This window comes from Rhinolophus hipposideros (genome assembly GCF_964194185.1).
Source record: "Rhinolophus hipposideros genome assembly, chromosome: 12".
Lineage (NCBI taxonomy): Eukaryota > Metazoa > Chordata > Mammalia > Chiroptera > Rhinolophidae > Rhinolophus > Rhinolophus hipposideros.
The window spans coordinates 25034025-25052612 of record NC_138058.1 but is presented as its reverse complement, the minus strand read 5'-3'; the positions used below and the strand labels follow the sequence as shown (position 1 = coordinate 25052612).

Genomic DNA, 18588 nt, shown 5'->3' with positions numbered 1-18588 from the left:
GTGATGGGTGAATAAACCATGGTATATTCACATAATGGAATACTCTGCAGCTGTTGAAAAAAAAAAAAGAATAAGTACAATCTCTGCATACTAATATGGGCAGATCTCCAAAATATACTGATGAATAAAAAACTAAGCTGCAGAACTATATTACAGTATACTACTAATTTTGTAAAAATGGGAAGAAAATAAAATTATGTATGTTTATATTTGCATAAAAACTGCAATGGAAGAATAAACAACCAACTGATAAAATGGAAAAGTAGAGGAAATGGAAGAAAAAAATTTTAGATCTATGGTTCACATCCTTTTCTTTCCATTTTTTTAAATAAAATATTTGAAACCCAGACAAATCAAGACAATTTACCTATTAATTTTTTACTTTCAAAACTATAGTACGTAAAATTTTAGATCAGTTTCGCAAGAATTATATTATACTGGGGTGCCAAAAAAATGTATACACATGACTTGTATTCATCTTTTGTTATCAGTATATTTTGATACAATTTTAATACAGTTTTTTCCTTTCTTAAAATGTGTATACATTTTTTTGCACCCTCTGTATATTTGACCTGATGATATCAAACTCTTAAAATTCAACACAAGAATAATTGCCAAATGCCACACTCCCATTTATTTTCTCTCTGAGACTACTAATTTTTCTGTGGGTTGAATCTAATTAATCAGATAACACATCAGAATAACCTTCCAATAGCTTCAAAGAAAACTTTTGTTTATTTAGCTCAATAAAATCAGACACAGAGCCCACTGCTGATTGAACCTAATCAGCAGTGTCTTATCATCTACGAGAGCTTTTTCACAGTTTTTCATATTTTCCAATTTGCTTGACAACTCAATAAGGTTATTAAAATAAAACCTAACTCCTCTCTATCAAACACACAAAAAAATCCATTTTCCTAGTTCATATAGTAATGATACATTTAACACTACCCACCTCCTTTTTCCAATTTTAACTTTTTATCACATTCTAAGCTTTACTTACACAACATGCACTTACATTATAGCATTTTAATCACTAGAGTTATCATACTTAAATTTGCAAACTTTTGAAAACACTGCACAAAATACTGAAGAATGATAGGTTTTAGGGGCCATAGATTTGGGTTGATGAAGAGAAAGAGGAACTACAAAATTATATGTAATTCCAAAAAATAAACACTTCTGATATGTTGAAGTTTTCAAGATTTTCAGTAGTTTTATTTTTTCTCAAAAGCCTAGTCATATTTTTTAAGATAGTTAATTTGCAAAGCAGTTAATTAACCCCCAGATAAGTAACAGTTCATAATACAACTATTTTATTCTTCTGTTCATTCAACAAATATTTATTGAACACCAACTGTGTACGCCAGGCACTCTTTTATAATAGGTCCCCCGAATACAGCAGCAAACAAAAGACAGAAAATCCCTGCCCTCCTGGAATACACATTCTAGTGATGAGGACTATCAAAAATTACATATATCAGGCAGTAGTATGCCCTATGAAGAAAAACAAAGTTTCGTCCCCTTTATTTCCTGTACCAATGAGTGGCACTACCATTCACCCAGTCAATACTTAGGCCAAGAGCCTTGGAATCATCCTTGATTCCCTTCTTTCTTTAACCCTCATAAATAATCCATCATTTTGGCTTTTCTTTCAAAATATCTAATCCAACTACTTCTCATCATCTCCCCAGCACCTTATTGCCACAACCATCTTCTTACCTTTTATTACTGCAAATATCTCTTGGCTGATTTCCCTGTTTCTTCTCTTATTCTGTCTCCACACAGTAGCTGTAATGTTCCTTATTTAACATAACTTAGAGCATGTCACTTTCCTGCTCAAAATTGTCCTGTACCTTCCCGTAACACTTGGAATAAAATTGGTCTCTTTCTAGCCCACATGATCTGGACCCTGCCTACTCTCGCACCATCGCCTCTCACCTTTATGTTTCTACTGAGGGACTGGACATTTACTGTGCCCTCTGTCTAGAAGGGGCTTCCCTCAGAAAGCCAGCCATTTGGCTTGCTTCTTCACTCTCTTCAAACTTTTGCCACAATTTTTTCTAACAACCTTATCAAAAACAATACCCCAATGACTCAATAGCATTACTTTATGTATGTTTGTTTATTCTGTGAGTAAGCCACTAGAAGACAAGTTGCATAAGGGCAGAATTTGTCTATTTTGTTCCCTGCTGTATCCCAGAGACTGGAAGAGTATCTAGCTCATAGAAGTTGCTCAGTAGGTATTTGTTGAATGAATGAGTTCTTCATTCATTCGTGAGTGAAGCCACTAAAATGATATAGTTATACAATATGTAACAAAGTATAAAACTGTATATAACACATTAACTGGAAAAGCAACACAACATGATAATACTCTGCTAATACCTAACGTAATAAAATACATACAGAAAAAGTTAAAAAGAAATATACAAATCTATGAGTTGTGACAAGGTGGTAGAATTAAGTTTTTGTTGTCTGTTTCTTCAATCTATTTTTTTCTTCCATCTTTTTAAAAGTCATTATATTACATTTATAATTAAAATATAAAAATCTTATTTTTAAAAGGGAACTACAAACTGAAAAATGAGCAATCAGCAATGATAGATCATTTCTTTCCTCTCAGTGATTATCAAGGAGGGAGGATATCAGAATCACCTGAGGGTCTTCATAAATTTGTTTCTTATCTCCTCCTCTGTTCTCCACTCTATCCCAAAATAAGCACTCCCAAGGCCTGATTATCGATGAATATTATGTGAGTGCAGACATGTAAAAGTAGCCAAAAAAGAAAAAAAAAGCCAAGAACCACTAAACCAACATAACTCCAAAAACAGAAATATCTACATCCACATATCAAACTCAAGGATAAAAGGCAAAAGAGGACTCTCATTAACTGAGTAACCACTACCTAAAAGAATGCTTTACCTCCTTTGTTTTTTAAATATTATACCTACACCATAGGAGGTATCATTCCCATTTTATAGATAAGAAAATTTTTCCTACTCGGGTAGTAAGTTGCTTATAAAAATAATTAATTGATTAAAGAGGTCCATGCATGGACCAATAATGAGAAAGTATCATAAACCAAGGATTCTGATTAACTGATTTCTGTACAATTTGGGTAATGGGGAAGGGTGGAGGATGGAAAACTAAGCCTTGTGGCCAAAGGCAGAGAGTAGTAAGTGGGGAAGCTAGGTCCCGACATTTAATTACCAAATGATATTGAGAAAAGCACCTTTTGAAAATATCCCCCCAATCTGTTTTCTGTAAGAGCCAGCTTTACAAACAAACAACTTCAACTTTAAAAAAACAAGATAGAAATTGTTCCACACACTGAGAGTACAGCTCTGTAACAACAAAATATATGAGGTAAAGGTCTAGAAGGAAATGCATCAAAACAACCGTAGTTGTGTTATAGGATTGTAAGTAATTTTTTTTTTAAGATTTTATTGGGGAAGGGAAAGGACTTTATTGGGGGAACAGTGTGTACTTCCAGGATTTTTTCCAAGTCAAGCTGTTGTCCTTTCAATCGTAGTTGTGGAGGGTGCAGCTCAGCTCCAGGTCCAGTTGCCGTTGCTAGTTGCAGGGGGAGCAGCCCACCATCCCTTGCGGGAGTCCCACCAGCAACTTTGTGGTTGAGAGGATGCGCTCCAACCAACTGAGCCACCTGGGAGCTCAGCAGTAGCTCAACTCAAAGTGCTGTGTTCAATCTTAGTTGCAGGGGGCGGAGCCCACCATCCCTTATGGGAGTCTAGGAGTCGAACTGGCAACCTTGTGGTTGAGAGCCCACTGGCCCATGTGGGAATTGAACCGGCAGCCTTCGGAGTTAGGAGCATGGAGCTCCAACCGGGTAAGTAATTTTTAAGGTAGCTTCCAAAATTTTATGTTGATACAATGTTTTAACAGTGTATTTAAAACATTGTAACTAACAGTGTAATTAAACAGATAAGATTCTATCATTAAGATACTTTGTTAATCTTAAGACTGGGTAATATGTTACAAAGCAATGTTACAAAGCAATCCATAAGGTAAGATAAGAATCAGTCCTTAAAATAATGTGCTTCACTAAGATCAAATATAGCAATCACATCATTCTTATAACACAGGACCTCAGAAACAGAAGGCAGCAATCGAGCTAAAAAGAGAAAACCATTATTATCTGACATTAGAATAGATTTCTTCCTCGGTGAGAACACTCAACACGGGGTGAATAGCAAAGTCAAATAAACACAATGACAGGGTGTTGAATATTACACTTTTACCACAAATAAGATAAATTTCATGGTAAAAAGATCATGCTAAATCAACCAGGATTACATGTGGGTAAGAAATGATGGTGCTGGGATAACTGGATAGCAACATCTAAAAGAATGAAACTGAACACAAAACTTAACTCAAAATGGATCACAGACCTTAATGTAAGAGATCAGATTATAAAGCTCTTAGAAAAAAACAAAGGAGCAAATTTTTTGTGAGCTTGGGTTAAGCGAAGACTTCCCAGATACTCCAAAAGCACAAGCAAAAAAACTAAAAATAGATTAAATGAATTATATCAAAATTAAAAACTTTTGTGCAGAAGATGATACCATCAAGAAAGAAAAAAAGACAACTCACACGATGGAAGAAAGTATTTATAAATCACATATCTGATAAAGACTTATATCCAGAACATATAAAGAACACTTATAACTCAACAATAAAAAGACAAATAACCCAATAAAAAACAGAGCAAAGGATCCATAGACATTTCTCCAAAGATAAATCACCAATAAGCACATGAGATTAGCCATTAGGGAAATGCAAATCAAAGCAACAGTGAGATGCAACTTCACACCTAGAATGGCTTAAATAAAAAAGATAATGACAAATGCTGACAAGTATATGGAGAAACTGGAACCCTCAGACATTGCTGGTTGGAATGTAAAATGGTACAGACATTTTGGAAAACAGTTTGGCAGTTTTTCAAAATGTTAAATACAGAGTTACCATATGACCTAGAAATTCTACTCCTAGTAATACGCACAAGACAAATGAAAACATACGCCCACAAAAAAACTAGTACACAAATATTCATAGAAGCATTGTTCATAACAGCCCCAAAAAGGAAACTACCCAGATATCCATCAACTAACGAGCAAATAAAATGTGGTGTATCAACACAACGGAATACTATTAAGCAATAAAAAGAAACGAAATACTGATACAAGCTACCACATGGATGAACCTTGAAAACATTATGCTTAGTCACAAAGAAACACATATTGTATAATTCCATTTACATGAAATATCCATAATATGCAAACCCATACAGAAAGTAATGATTGCCCAGCGAAGGGGGGGACAGAATAAAGAGTGACTGCTAATGGGTAAAGGGTTTATCTTTGGAGTGATGGAAATGTTCTGAAATTAGATTGTGGTGATTGCTGCACAACTCTGTGAGTATACTAAAAACCACTGAATTGTACACTTTAAATGGGTGAAGTATATGGTATATGAACTATGTCTCCATAAAGCTATTTTTTAAAGGTAATGCATTTTACTGTTAAATTAAAAGGTTTATATGGTAATGGAAGGAAACTAGACTTTGAGTGGTGAGCACACAATAGAGTATACAGATATCTAATTATGTTGTACATACGAAATTTATATAATGTTATTAACCAATGTTACCTCAATAAATTTAATTATTTTTTAAGTTTTAAAACAAAATCTGAAATGGCAATTAAGAATGAATGTTAAATTACTAGTATCCAGAGAGCAAATTGAAGAAATGACCTACCGAATAAGTGATATGAAAGAAAACTAGATATATAGAGATGGGATTTGAAAAATAAAAATATGGAGCTATTGTGCATGAGTGATTTGCAATCAATACTTTAGCATTAGTAGTACAAAGCTGGGATCAATACTATTTTAAAAACAAGAGAGGCCATAGCATCTTATGGGCCTATTTCCTCATCTGCAAAATCAGGACTTGCAGCTAACAAAAAAATTTTTAAGTTGAAGACAGAGAAGAAAGAGATGGCTGCATTCCCAAAAGAATTTGCTAGGCAACAACTTCTATATGTGTGATATGCTTGAGCCTCTCAGAATTATAATGAAAAAGGAGAGGCACTCCCCTATGATATATGGGAATCGACTAACATTGTATGTGCTATTGAAGATTGAAATAAGGATAGTTATATAAAGAGAAAGTCAAGCCACTGTGGCTCCTCAAACAAAAAGGAGTAAGACTGGAAGAATTACTTTGGTATATCCAGGAAGGCGAGTAATGAATGATTCACAAGTCCTAATAAAAGTTGGCAAAGGGAAGAATCTGGTTAGGCAATGTTGCTAGAGCAAGAATTTTAGGGATGGGTATACTAATCTTCTATCTGCTAGCAATTTACGGTTATTCACTGTTCTTTCATTTCTCTTCAGTTACTCAGGAACACCTAAGAATCCGGTGCCTTAAAAATGCTACCTCAAGGGGCCGGCCCAGTGGCTCAGGCAGTTAGAGCTCCATGCTCCTAACTCCGAAGGCTGCTGGTTCGAGTCCCACATGGGCCAGTGGGCTCTCAACCACAAGGTTGCCAGTTCAATTCCTCGAGTCACTGGTGGGCAGCGCCCCCTGCAACTAGCAATGACAACTGGACCTGGAGCTGAGCTGCGCCCTCCACAACTAAGACTGAAAGGACAACAACTTGATTTGGAAAAAAGTCCTGGAAGTACACACTGTTCCCCAATAAAGTCCTGTTCCCCTTCCCCAATAAAAAAATAAAAAATTAAAAATAAATGCTACCTCAAAAGACGGAAGAAATAGGAAAGACTATGAAAAGGGGTAGAGGTGTTGACAGTTGAGGGTAAAGTTAGGGAACAGCCTACTGCCTTAATCAAACCTGGTTAATGACTGTGCTGTGGTGGAAAAACGGGATATAAGGATGACGGAGGCGCGGGAAAGCATGGATCTAAAACATCAAGTCTGTGCATGCTGCTACCTCTGAACGGGATAAGGAAAAAAGCTGAGATCATCCCCTATGACTATGGGCAGAGACAAGCTAGACTGAAAACAAAGACGGGGGTAATAAATACTTGTATCATAGGACGGTCAAGTGATTGAGTCTTGGGTCTGATAGTAAGATTTAGGTTTATCTGCCAAAGACAGGATGAGGCCAAAAATGAAGAGCCCCTAATAATGCTACAGGGAGTAAGAAAAAGCAGCTAAAACGGATAGGATAGTGCAGAGGTCTCGAACCCATTTTTCTCTTTACCAGATGCACTTAGGGCAAAAGATCCCTTAATCCATCTACCCCCACAAAACCCCACTTTCCTGTGGGAAAAGAACTCAGTGGTAACAATGAAGCAAATTTTAGGGAGAAGGGGTAACTTATATTTGAGCCATAATACAACATTCTTAGGTCAAGAAATTAGAAAATCACAGGCCAAAATTCAGATGATACAAATAGGCATTACTATTCAGCGGAGAGTTAACATAATAAATCACAATAAACTAAACGGATAACACTAAACTAAAGTCATTATCATATAAACCAAGAACTACAGCAATTGAAAACCATAACCAGTTCAAGACGACGTCGATGGTATTCTGAGAAAGAATCCTTCCTAAAACCTCTGGTAATCCCATCTGCTCCAGTGGGAGCTTTGCTTGGCTGCCAAATGCAGCTCATCAGCCAAATTTCTTAGGAGAATACTGAAGCAGCATCTTCAGTTAACTTTAGTAACACTTTGTTTTATGAAAACCAAATAGTAATCCCCACTAATAATGCCCTTATAAGACTAGTAAGTAACCCTTAGTTTCTATAAAAGATAATGAAATGAGGATCGATCGTTCACCCTGAAGAGCTCGAGAAAATGGATAGAGAAGAGAATGATGGTCGTGAGCATCATGCAATAAGGGACAAAAGGCAAACTACTACGAATGGTCACGTTCAGGGATGGCACTGGGAGAACTGTGCTAACAAGGAGAAGGAAGCTGTGCAGGGGGAGATAAGGGTAAAGTCTCCAGCCTGCCCCTCCTTTAAACACTCTCTCATGAGGCAACTCGCCCCATGAGAAAACAAGCAGTGAGTAATGACTCTCTTTAGAAGGGAGGAGCAGTGACCTAAGACTGTGCAAGGTGGTTAAGCCAGTGACCTATTGGCTACACGGAGATCAGAAGGTACCACGGGCAGGAGGAAGATGAGTTAGCTCTAGGGCTCTAGGAAACTGAGGGGAAAGGAAAAGCTAGTTTGAAACTGGGCTAGGTGAGTAATTAACCGCAAGTACAGTAGATGGTCATCCCCAGTGGAGGCAAAACGACAGGGGTTACGACTTCAGAGTCGGGGTGCAGACTGCCTGAGTAGGACTCCCAACGCCCCCACTTTCTTTCCTCAGTGACCTTGGGCAAGTCACTTAACCTCTCCGGGCCTCATCTGTACAATGAAGGTAACAATAGTACCTGCCTACCGGGAATGTTTCGCAGCTTGAATCAGTTACAGTTGTAAATTGCTGAATACAATGTCGCGCTGCACACAGGAAGGGGCACCGACGGGTTATGAAGTAGATTGAAGTAGGTGGGGCTTTGTTGTGACATCTCCAGATAAAACAGTGGCGTGTGGGCCACGTCCTGGTCACAGGGACCGGAGGGGGTGACTTTTTCTGGGCGCCGAGGCCGCCGCAAGGCAGCCCCTCGCGGAGCCGTCGTCCCCCCGCCGGGGCCCGGGGAGCAGCGGCTCCCAGCGGAGCGGCGCGGCGGGGAGGAAACTTCCTTCCTTCCCGGCCTAGGATTTTCAGGAACTCGCTTCCGAGCAGGGGCTGTGATTTCACGACGGCAAGCGTTTGGTTTCCGCGCACCGTGCCGGGGTGCACTTCGGGTTTGTCTGCGAAGCCGGGCGCCGGCCTCGCACAGGACGGGGTTGCAGCGGGGAGAAGGGTGATGTCCTCGGGGGAAGGTCTGCGGGCTCAGCCACCATCTGCCCCGCGCGCAGGGGCCCGGAGCCAGGCTGGCCTCGAAGGCAGGGCGAGGGCCGCCCCGGCCCCAGGGAGGCGAGAGGAGCCGTCGCAGGAACTGGGCGGTGAGCCGCCCCCGGGGAGGGACCCCACGTCGGGGCGCCGCCGCGACACCCGCCTCGCCGAGGGTGGAGGTCGCTCGCCCGGCTCGCCGAAGGGAGGGGCCGGCGCGGGCGCGGCGGGCACAAGGCCAGACGCACGGTCCCGCAGGAGCCTGCCCCCCGCCCGCCCCGCCCCGCCCGCGCCCGCCGGTCCACGGCCCGGGCACCCCGGGTACCTGAGCGTGGGCCCGATGCAGGCCGTGTCGGTGCTCTCGATCTCCCGCAGGATCCGCTCGTGCTCCGCAGCCGTCTCCAGGCTCTCCGCCTCCGCCATCTTACCCCGATCCATAGAATGGGGGCGCCCGGCAGCGTGTCCCCTTCTTCAGATCAGCTCACCTTTCGCTCCCACTCTCACCCCGAGCTCCAGAGCCTCCCCAGCCTCTGGCTCCCCGCAGGACGACCCCGCCCTCAAGCTCGGCACGCCCCCTCCGTCACTGCGTCCGCCGACATTCCACGCAATGCCTTCTGGGATTTGTAGTTTTCTGGGTGACGTCGGGTAGGGTTGCGTTCATTTATTCATGAAATCCGTAAATACGAGTGGGAAGCAGCCCTAGAAGCCGGGAACAGTAAACGACAGCATGCAGCGGTGGTCAAGTCAAGCAATGGCACTAATGCCACACATTTTTGTGTAAGACCCTTGCCACAAATCTCAAAAGGCTCTATAGGCGCAAATAATAAGAAAGGACTAACTGGGTTTCTGCAGACAGGTATCTTAACAGCTGGGGGGTTAGGGGGTGCGGAGGAGAAAGCTGGAGAAATCCAAACTAAGAGGTAAGGCAGAACGTGGCTGTCAGCCAGTTCAGAGAATGGAGCCCGAGATCACCTCTGGATGCGAAGGATTCATAGACTGGGCCTAGAAGTTTAAGCAGTGACTGGAAGGTGTGAGTTGTTCTCAGACAACCAGCAACAACTTCATTTGCGCTTATGTAGAAGAAGTAATAGTAAGCGATGGGGCTGGAAAAGTAGAAAGAAATACTGGGCTGAGAAATCTGTGCTTTATTCTAATGGCTTCACTGGTCCAACAACCAACTGTATCAGAAACACCTAGAAACCTTTTTTTTAAATACAGACTAAAGGTTCTACATCTGGACGTTCTGATCGTGCATTTCATAAAGTCCCCAGATTAGAATTTAGAAATCATATTTATTGATCACTGTTGGAATTGTTACATAACACAATGAATGAGAATTCACTGAGGGTTTTTAAGCAGAGTGACACAATCAGAACTGTGGCATTAGGAAACGATCAAGATCAAGCGTTAAAGGGGGGCAGAAATAGAACATTTGCAGACAGGGAAACACTATAGAAAAAAACTAAGGTCTAAACCATGGAAGTAGCATGAGAATGAGAAAGAATAGACAAATAGGAAACACATTTCAAACCAAAATTGGCATGATTTACTAGATATTGGGAAGGGGAACCTTGGGTATTACTCCAAGGTTTGGAGAACAGTGATTGGGAAAATGGTGTTGCCATCAACAAATGAGGCATGCATGTAAGAAGAACCAAACTGGAAGATGAGGCTAAGTAATTGGTGTTACAGCCATGCCACGGATTATCATGCAATGATTGAAGAGAAAGAGAAAAGACTCTATATTCAATAGGAAACTGTCTTCACATTGTAGTGCTGAGTGGAAAAAAACAAGGCATGAAACAGAATATATAGTATGTTTTCTTCTTTTATTAAAAGAACCTTTACATGCTTAATACATAAAATATTATCCATAGACTATTTCTGAAAGGATACCTAAGAAAATGTTAACAGTACTGGCAGCCAGGAGAGGGATTGGAAGGAAGTAGGACGAAGGTAAATTTTAATTATATATGTACTTTGGCATGAATTACTTTTTCAATAAAAATAGTCTTTATTAACTAAAAACACATTTTAAAAATAAATAGTGAGAAGAATGGGTTACAAGTCCTGGGTTTGCCAGGAATTGAGCAAGTTGCTAAACCAGTCTGTGCCTAGATAATCTCTGGCTGTCCTCGTTTTATTTCATTGGTCACGTTTAAACACTTACAGGTGGATGTAGGAGGGGTACAGAGTGTATGAAGTTTTTCATATATTTCTAAACATCTCTTGAAATACATGACAGAGGGTCCCTTCAGGCCCCCATTTTAGCATCTCACTCAGCAAAAAACTTTTTTGTCCATCTCAGGAAGCAGACTGGTTATGTACACCAGATATGTATCGTAATGGTCAAATAAGCTTCTGCTACTCTCAGTAGTTTTCTTGAGCCCCCACAGAGGGCAGGGATCTCACATGTTACCAACAAGGGTGTGTGAGTCTGGAGTGATTGGTCTAGAAAAGTTCCAGTGGAGAAGGCCTGCCCTCTAAATAGAAAGAAGGTCTGGTCAGTGTGGAATGGCCAAAAAGCACCACACTAAGAGTTGGGGTGTGGGGGGGAAGCTTTGATTCACTTCCAGCGCTACTAGTTAAAATGCATTGAGCACTTTCTGTGTGCAGGCACTATGCACAAAGCAAGCACTTCACATGCATCATTAAATCCTTGCAACAATCCTTCTCAGTAGATATTATGTATCCCATTTTACAGACGAGAACATTGAGAGAATTAGTCATGCCTCAAGTCTCACAGCTAGTAAATACGGAAGCTGGTATTCAAACCCAGGTCCATGTGATCCCAAGACCCATTTTCTGATCATCGGGCCATACTATCCCACCCACACCCTCCACTGCCACAAGCTTATTGTGTGAAGTTAAGCAAATCATTCTGCCTCCAGGCATCTGCTTCCACATTAGTATAATGAATTATATCCTTTCTCAGCCCCCTTCCAAATCACTTTGAAGACCTCTTCACAGAACCTCTTCTTTCTACTTACTCACTTTATTTGTTTCAATAATTTTTTTCAATTACAGTTGACATACAATATACACAGATTAGTTTCAGGTATACAACATAGTGATTAGACATTTATATCACTTACGAGGTGATCACCCCAATAAATCTAATACCCATCTAAGACCATACAAAATTATTACAATATTATTGACTGTATTCCTTATCCTGTATTTTACATCCCCATGACTATTTTGTAACTACCAATTTGTACTCCTTAATCCCTTCTTCTTTTGCACATACCCCCAAACCCCTTCCCATTTGGCAACCCTCGAAATGTTCTCTGTATGTATGAGCTTGTTTCTCTTTTGTTTGTTCGTTTATCTTGTTCTTTAGATACCACATCCGAGTATAAGAGAAAGCACATGGCATTTGTCTTTCTCTGTCTGACTTACTCCACTCGGCATAATACCCTCTAGGTCCATCCATGTTGTTGCAGATGGCAAGATTTCATTCTTTTTTATGGCTGAGTAATATTCCGTGGTACATATATTCCACTTCTTTATCCATTCATCCATTGATAGACACCCAAGCTGCCTCCACATCTTGGCCATTGTAAACAATGCTGCAATGAACATATGGATGTACATGTCCGTTTGAAGTCGTATTTTGTGTTTTCTCAGAGAAGTACTCAGAAGTGTGATTACTGGGTCCTTCTTTGTCTCTTGTTGTAGCCTTTGTTTTAGAATCTATTTTGTCTGGTAGAAGTATTGCTACCACAGCTTGTTTATTGTTTGAGTTTCCATTTTCATGACATATCTTTTCAATCCCTTTCCTTTCAATCTGAGTGTGTCTTTCAATCTGAAGTGCGTCTCTTATAGGCAGCATATGTATGGGTCTTGCTTCTTATGCAGTCATCCTATATTTTGATTGGAGCATTTAATCTATTTACATTTAAAGTAATTGCTAATAGATATGTCGTTATTACCATTTTATTATTCGTATTTTTTATCTTTTTCTTCTTCTTCTTAAAGAAATCCCTTTAACATTTCTTATAATACTAGTTTGGTGGTGATGAACTCCTTTACCTTTTTGTTGTCTGGGAAGCTCTTTATCTGTCCTTCAATTCTGAATGATAGTTTTGCTGGGCAGAGTAATCTTGGTTCTATGTCCTTGCTTTTCATCACTTTGAATATTTTGTGCCATTCCCTTCTGGCCTGTAAATTTTCTGTAGAGAAATCAGCTGACAGTCTTATGGGAGCTCCCTTTTAGGTAACTAACTGCTTTTCTTTTGCTGCTTTTAATATTTTCTTTAAAATATTTTTAAATCGTCTTTAACCTTTGTCATTTTAATTATGATGTGTCTTGGTATAGACTTCTTTGGGTTCATCTTGTGTGGGACTCTGAGCTTCCTGGGCTTCTATGTCTATTTCCTTCACCAGGTTAGGGAAGTTTTCTGTCACTATTTCTTCAAATAGGTTTTCAATTCTTGCTCTCTTCTCCTTCTGATAACCCCATGATGCAAATATTGGTACACGTGATATTGTCCCAGAGGCCCCTTAAACTATCCTCAGTTTTTTGGATTCTTTTTTCTTTTTGCTGTTTTGATTGGGTGTTTTCTGCTATCTTATCTTCTAAATTGCTGATTCAACCCTCTGCTTAATCTAATCCACTGTTGATTCCTTCTAATGTATTATTTATTTCAATTATTGTATTCTTCATTTCTGCCTGGTTGTTTTTTATTTTATATCTCCATTTTTATGTTTCCTATCTCTTTGTTGATGTTCTCCCTGAGATCACTGAGCATCCTTATAACCAGTGTTTTGAACTCTGCATCTGGTAGATTGCTTGTCTCCATTTTGTTAAGTTTTTTTCTGGAGCTTTGGTCTGTTCTTTCATTTGGGACATGTTTCTTTGTCTCCCCATTTTGGCTACCTCCCTGTATTTGTTTCTATGTATTAGGAAGAGTTGTTATGTCTCCTAGTCTTAGTTGAGTGGCCTTATACAGTAGGTGTCTGGTGGGGCCCAGTCTCCCTGGTCACCTGAGCTGGGTGCTTTAGGTGTGTCCCTTGTGTGAGTTGTGTGTGTCCTCCTGTTCTGGTTGAGCCTCAGTTGCTGTCAGCTTGTCTATGGGAGGGATTGACCCTCGGGCTGATTGGTAGTGAGGATTGGCAGTGACTACAGTAGAGGAGCTATTTTGTAGGGGTTGACACTACAGAAGAAGATTTGCTTTAGCAGGACTCTGGTGCCTGCCCAATGTGCCTTTTGTGTGTGTCATCCACAGAGGCTGCTGGATGGTGCTATGGCTCAGTTGAAAGCCACCGGATGTTCCTGCCCAAGGACCTCCTGCGAGGGGCCCCACCATAGGCCAAGTTTAGCAGTAGCCTGTGCCCTGCCTGGGGCCACCTAGAATGAGCCACAAAGCAATCCACAGATGGCTGCCACCCCCACTGGACTTGGAGATGCCCGGGAGAGGGTAAGCTGCGAGCTGAGGCCAACTGCCACTGGTGCTGGTCTTGAGCTGCTTAGCAACAGATATAGGGCGTACTGAACCCAGATGCTGCCTGTTTTGGGCTTGTGAACCTTTAAGAGATTTTAGGAAAGTCCACAGCATGAGCCAAGACAGGTCATTTGTATGAAAAAACCACTGGAAGTGGTCTGGATGGACCTGAACAATGGGTGGGGCAGTCTCAGAGAATCACCAAGGTGGGGTGAAGGAATAGTGTCAGCCAGGTTGATGGAGACTCAGACATGGTGGTTGCCTGCGTCTGTACACTGGGATGGGGAGGGCTCAGCAAAAGAATAATGCCTTCTGTCAGCATGTCGTCTGGAAGAAAGCTGCCCCTCTTGCCCTCACCCTAAAGCCAGACAATTTAGTTCCTTCCCCTATGTCCCTGACTTCTCTTGAGCTGCTTCCCCAGTGCTGGAGCTCAGAGCAAGTGAGTCCATCAGCGAGTAAGTCCCTGCATGGGCCGTTTAAGAGGAATACCTGAGTTTCCAGCCACTCTCATCTCACTCCGCCACAATCCCCACTGGTTTTCACAACCAGAAATTGTGAAGACTTCTCTTCCCAGCACTGGAACCCTGGGCTGGGAAGCCTGGTGTGAAGCTGGGAGCCCTTGCTCTTCAGGGGGACCTCCACAACCAAGATATCCCTCCCAATTTTTAACTGCTGTACACAGGTGAGGAACCAGCCCATTTGGTGTCTCCACCCCTCCTACCAGTCTCGACTTGGCTTCTGTGTATCATTAGTTGTAAGACTTCTGCTCAGCTAGACTTCAGGCAATTCTCAATGATGATCGTTGTGTCATTTAGTTGTAATTTTCATGTGGTTGTGAGAGAATGAAAGCAGAGCATTTACCGACTCTGCCATCTTGACCTCCACTTACTCACTTTAAATGAATTGGTTGTCTCTTCTCCTGCATCCATAGGCTTACAGCATCAACATTCTCACTACTCCCCACTGCACTTCTAAACTATTGTTCCAACACCCTAATACTTCAACTCCCCTTTGAAATCTAGGGTATCAGGTTGTGCTATGGTCATCCACTAATGCTCATATTCCTCAGAAATCTCATCACTTGGCTCAGAGTTTTGCTCTCCAACTCATTCTCACCATCATCCTGAGGCACTTCAACATGAACATGGATAATCCACCCAACATTCTGACCTCATGGATCCCAACTATCCAGCCATGTTCTTCATGCCACACAGGCAATATCTTCATGGCCTCACTTTTTCCCTAACTTTCTTTAAACACTGCTCTACCCCCAAGACTACAAACTTTGAAATTCCTCTCTACATCTCTTTTCCATCCACTTCTACCTCTGCCTAATTTCTATGGGACCCACACATTACTGTAATGTCAATCTTCATCTCTAATTTCTATGTAATCTACTGGCATCTGTTCCCTTTTATCCTGGATTTTTTTTCTATCCAAGCTTCCAATTCAGAGAGATCTGAGTTAGATTCCTGGCTTCCCTCTTAATCGGCAGGTGAATATGGGTGTTATGAGGCTTCCTTAAGCTGCAGTTTTCTTATATATAAAATAGATTTTATAATATATACCTTAGGCAGTTCTAAGAATTAGACATAATTAATGTAAGAGGTGTAGCACAGAGCTTGGCAGAATAAATGTTATCAGCTACCCACTGCATGCACTCTCATGAGCCACTAATTTGACTAAAACGTCTCTAATGCTTTAGCTTCCTTTTACATCTTGATTATCACCATACTCACATGGCCAATTCTCCACTTCTATTGTAATAGAAAAAAAAGACTGTGACCATGGCAACTAGCACCATTATGCATTTGTGTTGCTCAATATCATTTGGGTCCTGAGGGCTCCTGACCCATCCTTTGATTTTTATTCCTGCTTACAGCATCCATTTTTAATCCTTTTCTCTCCACTTAAGGTCCTAGCCCTGCTCTCATCCTTCTCACTCTTAAAAGATACCTTTGCATCCTACTTCATGGGAAGGACCACCATCTGTTATTAAAACGTCATCTTTCTACCCCTTCACCATCTTTTCATCCAACTCCTCTTCATCTCCTATGTAAGAGGAATGGGGATCCCTATCACTTTCTAAAGTCAACTTCTCTTCTGGGAAAAGTTCTCACAATTATCTCTCTTCCCTCTTATAGCTTCAGTAGTTCCTTCTTTGCTTTACCTCAGTCAGAAAACACATGTTTGAGTCTTTCCAGTTAAAGATCTGTCCCATCGAACTAAATAACCACATACAGAACAATGAAATTGGAACTCTATCTTACATCACACACAAAAAAATTAACTCAAAATGGATTAGGGACTTAAAGGTAAGACCTAAAACTGTAAAACTACTAAATAAAAACAGGGGGAAAGCTCTTTGACATTGGTCTTGGCAATGATTTTTTTGGCTATGACACCAAAAGCATAAGCAACACCAGCAAAAACAAAGTGGGACTACAGCAAACTAAAAACAATTCTGCCCAGCAAAAGAAACAATCAACAAAATCAAAAGACATCCTACAAAATGAGAAAAAATACACTTACAAATCATAAATCCTATAAGGGGTTAATATCCAAAATATATAAAGAACTCATACAACTCAATATCAAAGGAAAAAATCCAATTGAAAAATGGGCAGAGGAACTGAACAGACATTGTTCCAAAGAAGACATCAAATGACCAACATGAAAAAGATCTTAAATATCACTAATCATCAAGGAAATGCAAATCAAGACCACAATGAAATATGACTTCATACCTGTTAGAATAGCTATCATCAAAAAGACATACGCTGCATTTTGTCAAAGATAAAAGAGTTGGCAAGGATATGGAGGAAAGGGAACTTTTGTGCACTGTTGGTGGGAACGGAAATTGGTGAAGCCACTATAGAAAATAGTGTAGAGGTTCCTCAAAAAATTGAAAACAGAACTGACATCTAATCCAACAATTCCACTTCTGGGTAGTTACCCAAAGGAAATGAAACAGGATCTCAAAAATATTATCTGCAATCCCATGTCCATTGTAGCATTATTCTCAATAGCCAAGACATGGAAACAACCTAAATGTCCAGCAACAGATGAATGGATAAAGAAGATGTGAGAAAAAAAGAAAGGAAGGAAGGAAGGAAGGAAGGAAGGAAGGAAGGAAGGAAGGAAGGAAGGAAGGAAGGAAGGAAGGAAGGAAGGAAAGGGAAAAAGGTGATAGGTAGGTAGGTAGGTAGGTAGGTAGATAGATAGATAGATAGATAGATAGATAGATAGATAGATAGATAGATAGATAGATAAATAGATAGATATTCAGTCAGGAGAAAGAGAGAGAGAGGCAGAGAAAGAAGGAAAGAAAGAAAGAAAGAAAGAGAAAAAAAGAAAGAAAGAAAGAAAGAAAGAAAGAAAGAAAGAAAGAAAGAAAGAAAGAAAGAAAGAAAGAAAGAAAGAAAGAAAGAAAAAGGAAGGAAGGAAGGAAGGAAAGAAGGAAGGAAGGAAGGAAGGGAAGGAGGGAGGAAAAGAGGGAAGGAGGGAGGGAGGCAAGGATGGAGGGAGGGAGGGAGGTAAGGAGGAAGAAAGAAAGAAAGAGAGAGAAAGAAAGAAAAAGAAAATATACTGGCATTTGCAATAACATGGATGAAACTTGAGGGCATTATGCTAAGTGAAATAAGTCAGGCTGAGAAAGACAAATACTCTATGATACCACTTATATGTGGAGTCTAAAATAGTCAAACTCATAGAAACAGAGTTGAATGGTGGTTACCAGGGGATTGGAGGATGGGAGACATGGGGAGATGTTGGTCAAAAGGTACAAACTTCCAGTTATAAGATGAGTAAGTTCTGGGGATGTACAGCACGGTGATTTTAATTAATAATATTGTATTATATACTTGGAAGTTACTAAAAGAGTAGATCTTAAATGTTCTCACCATAATAAAAAGAAATGGTAACTATGTGACATGATGGAGTCGTCAGTTACAGCTACGGTGGTAATCGTTTTGCAATATATGAGTATATCAAATCATCACTTTGTATACCTGAAACTTACACAATGTTGTATGTCAATTTAATTATTGAAAAATTAAAATTAAAAACAAAATCTCTCCCCTCAATGTTGCTTCCTTGAGTTATTCCAGTTCCTCCATTTCCTTCATTACTTGGAAATGTATTTTACACTCACTCTTTCTCTTCACCTCCCACTTGTTCCTGTATGTCCTAGGAAGCAACT

At 40.4% G+C, this 18588-nt stretch overlaps 1 protein-coding gene across 2 annotated transcripts in view; it reads right to left on the bottom strand.

The window, feature by feature from the left end:
• The window catches only part of EXOC6B (exocyst complex component 6B), a 583153-nt gene extending 573648 nt beyond the window's left edge, over positions 1-9505 (bottom strand). For both annotated transcript variants that reach the window (XM_081069629.1, XM_081069630.1), the window contains exon 1: positions 9266-9505. In XM_081069629.1, coding sequence (XP_080925755.1) covers positions 9266-9378 — 113 coding nt within the window. In that variant the 5' untranslated portion in view covers positions 9379-9505. The remainder of the gene's footprint in view (positions 1-9265) is intronic.
• Positions 9506-18588: the final 9083 nt, after the last annotated feature.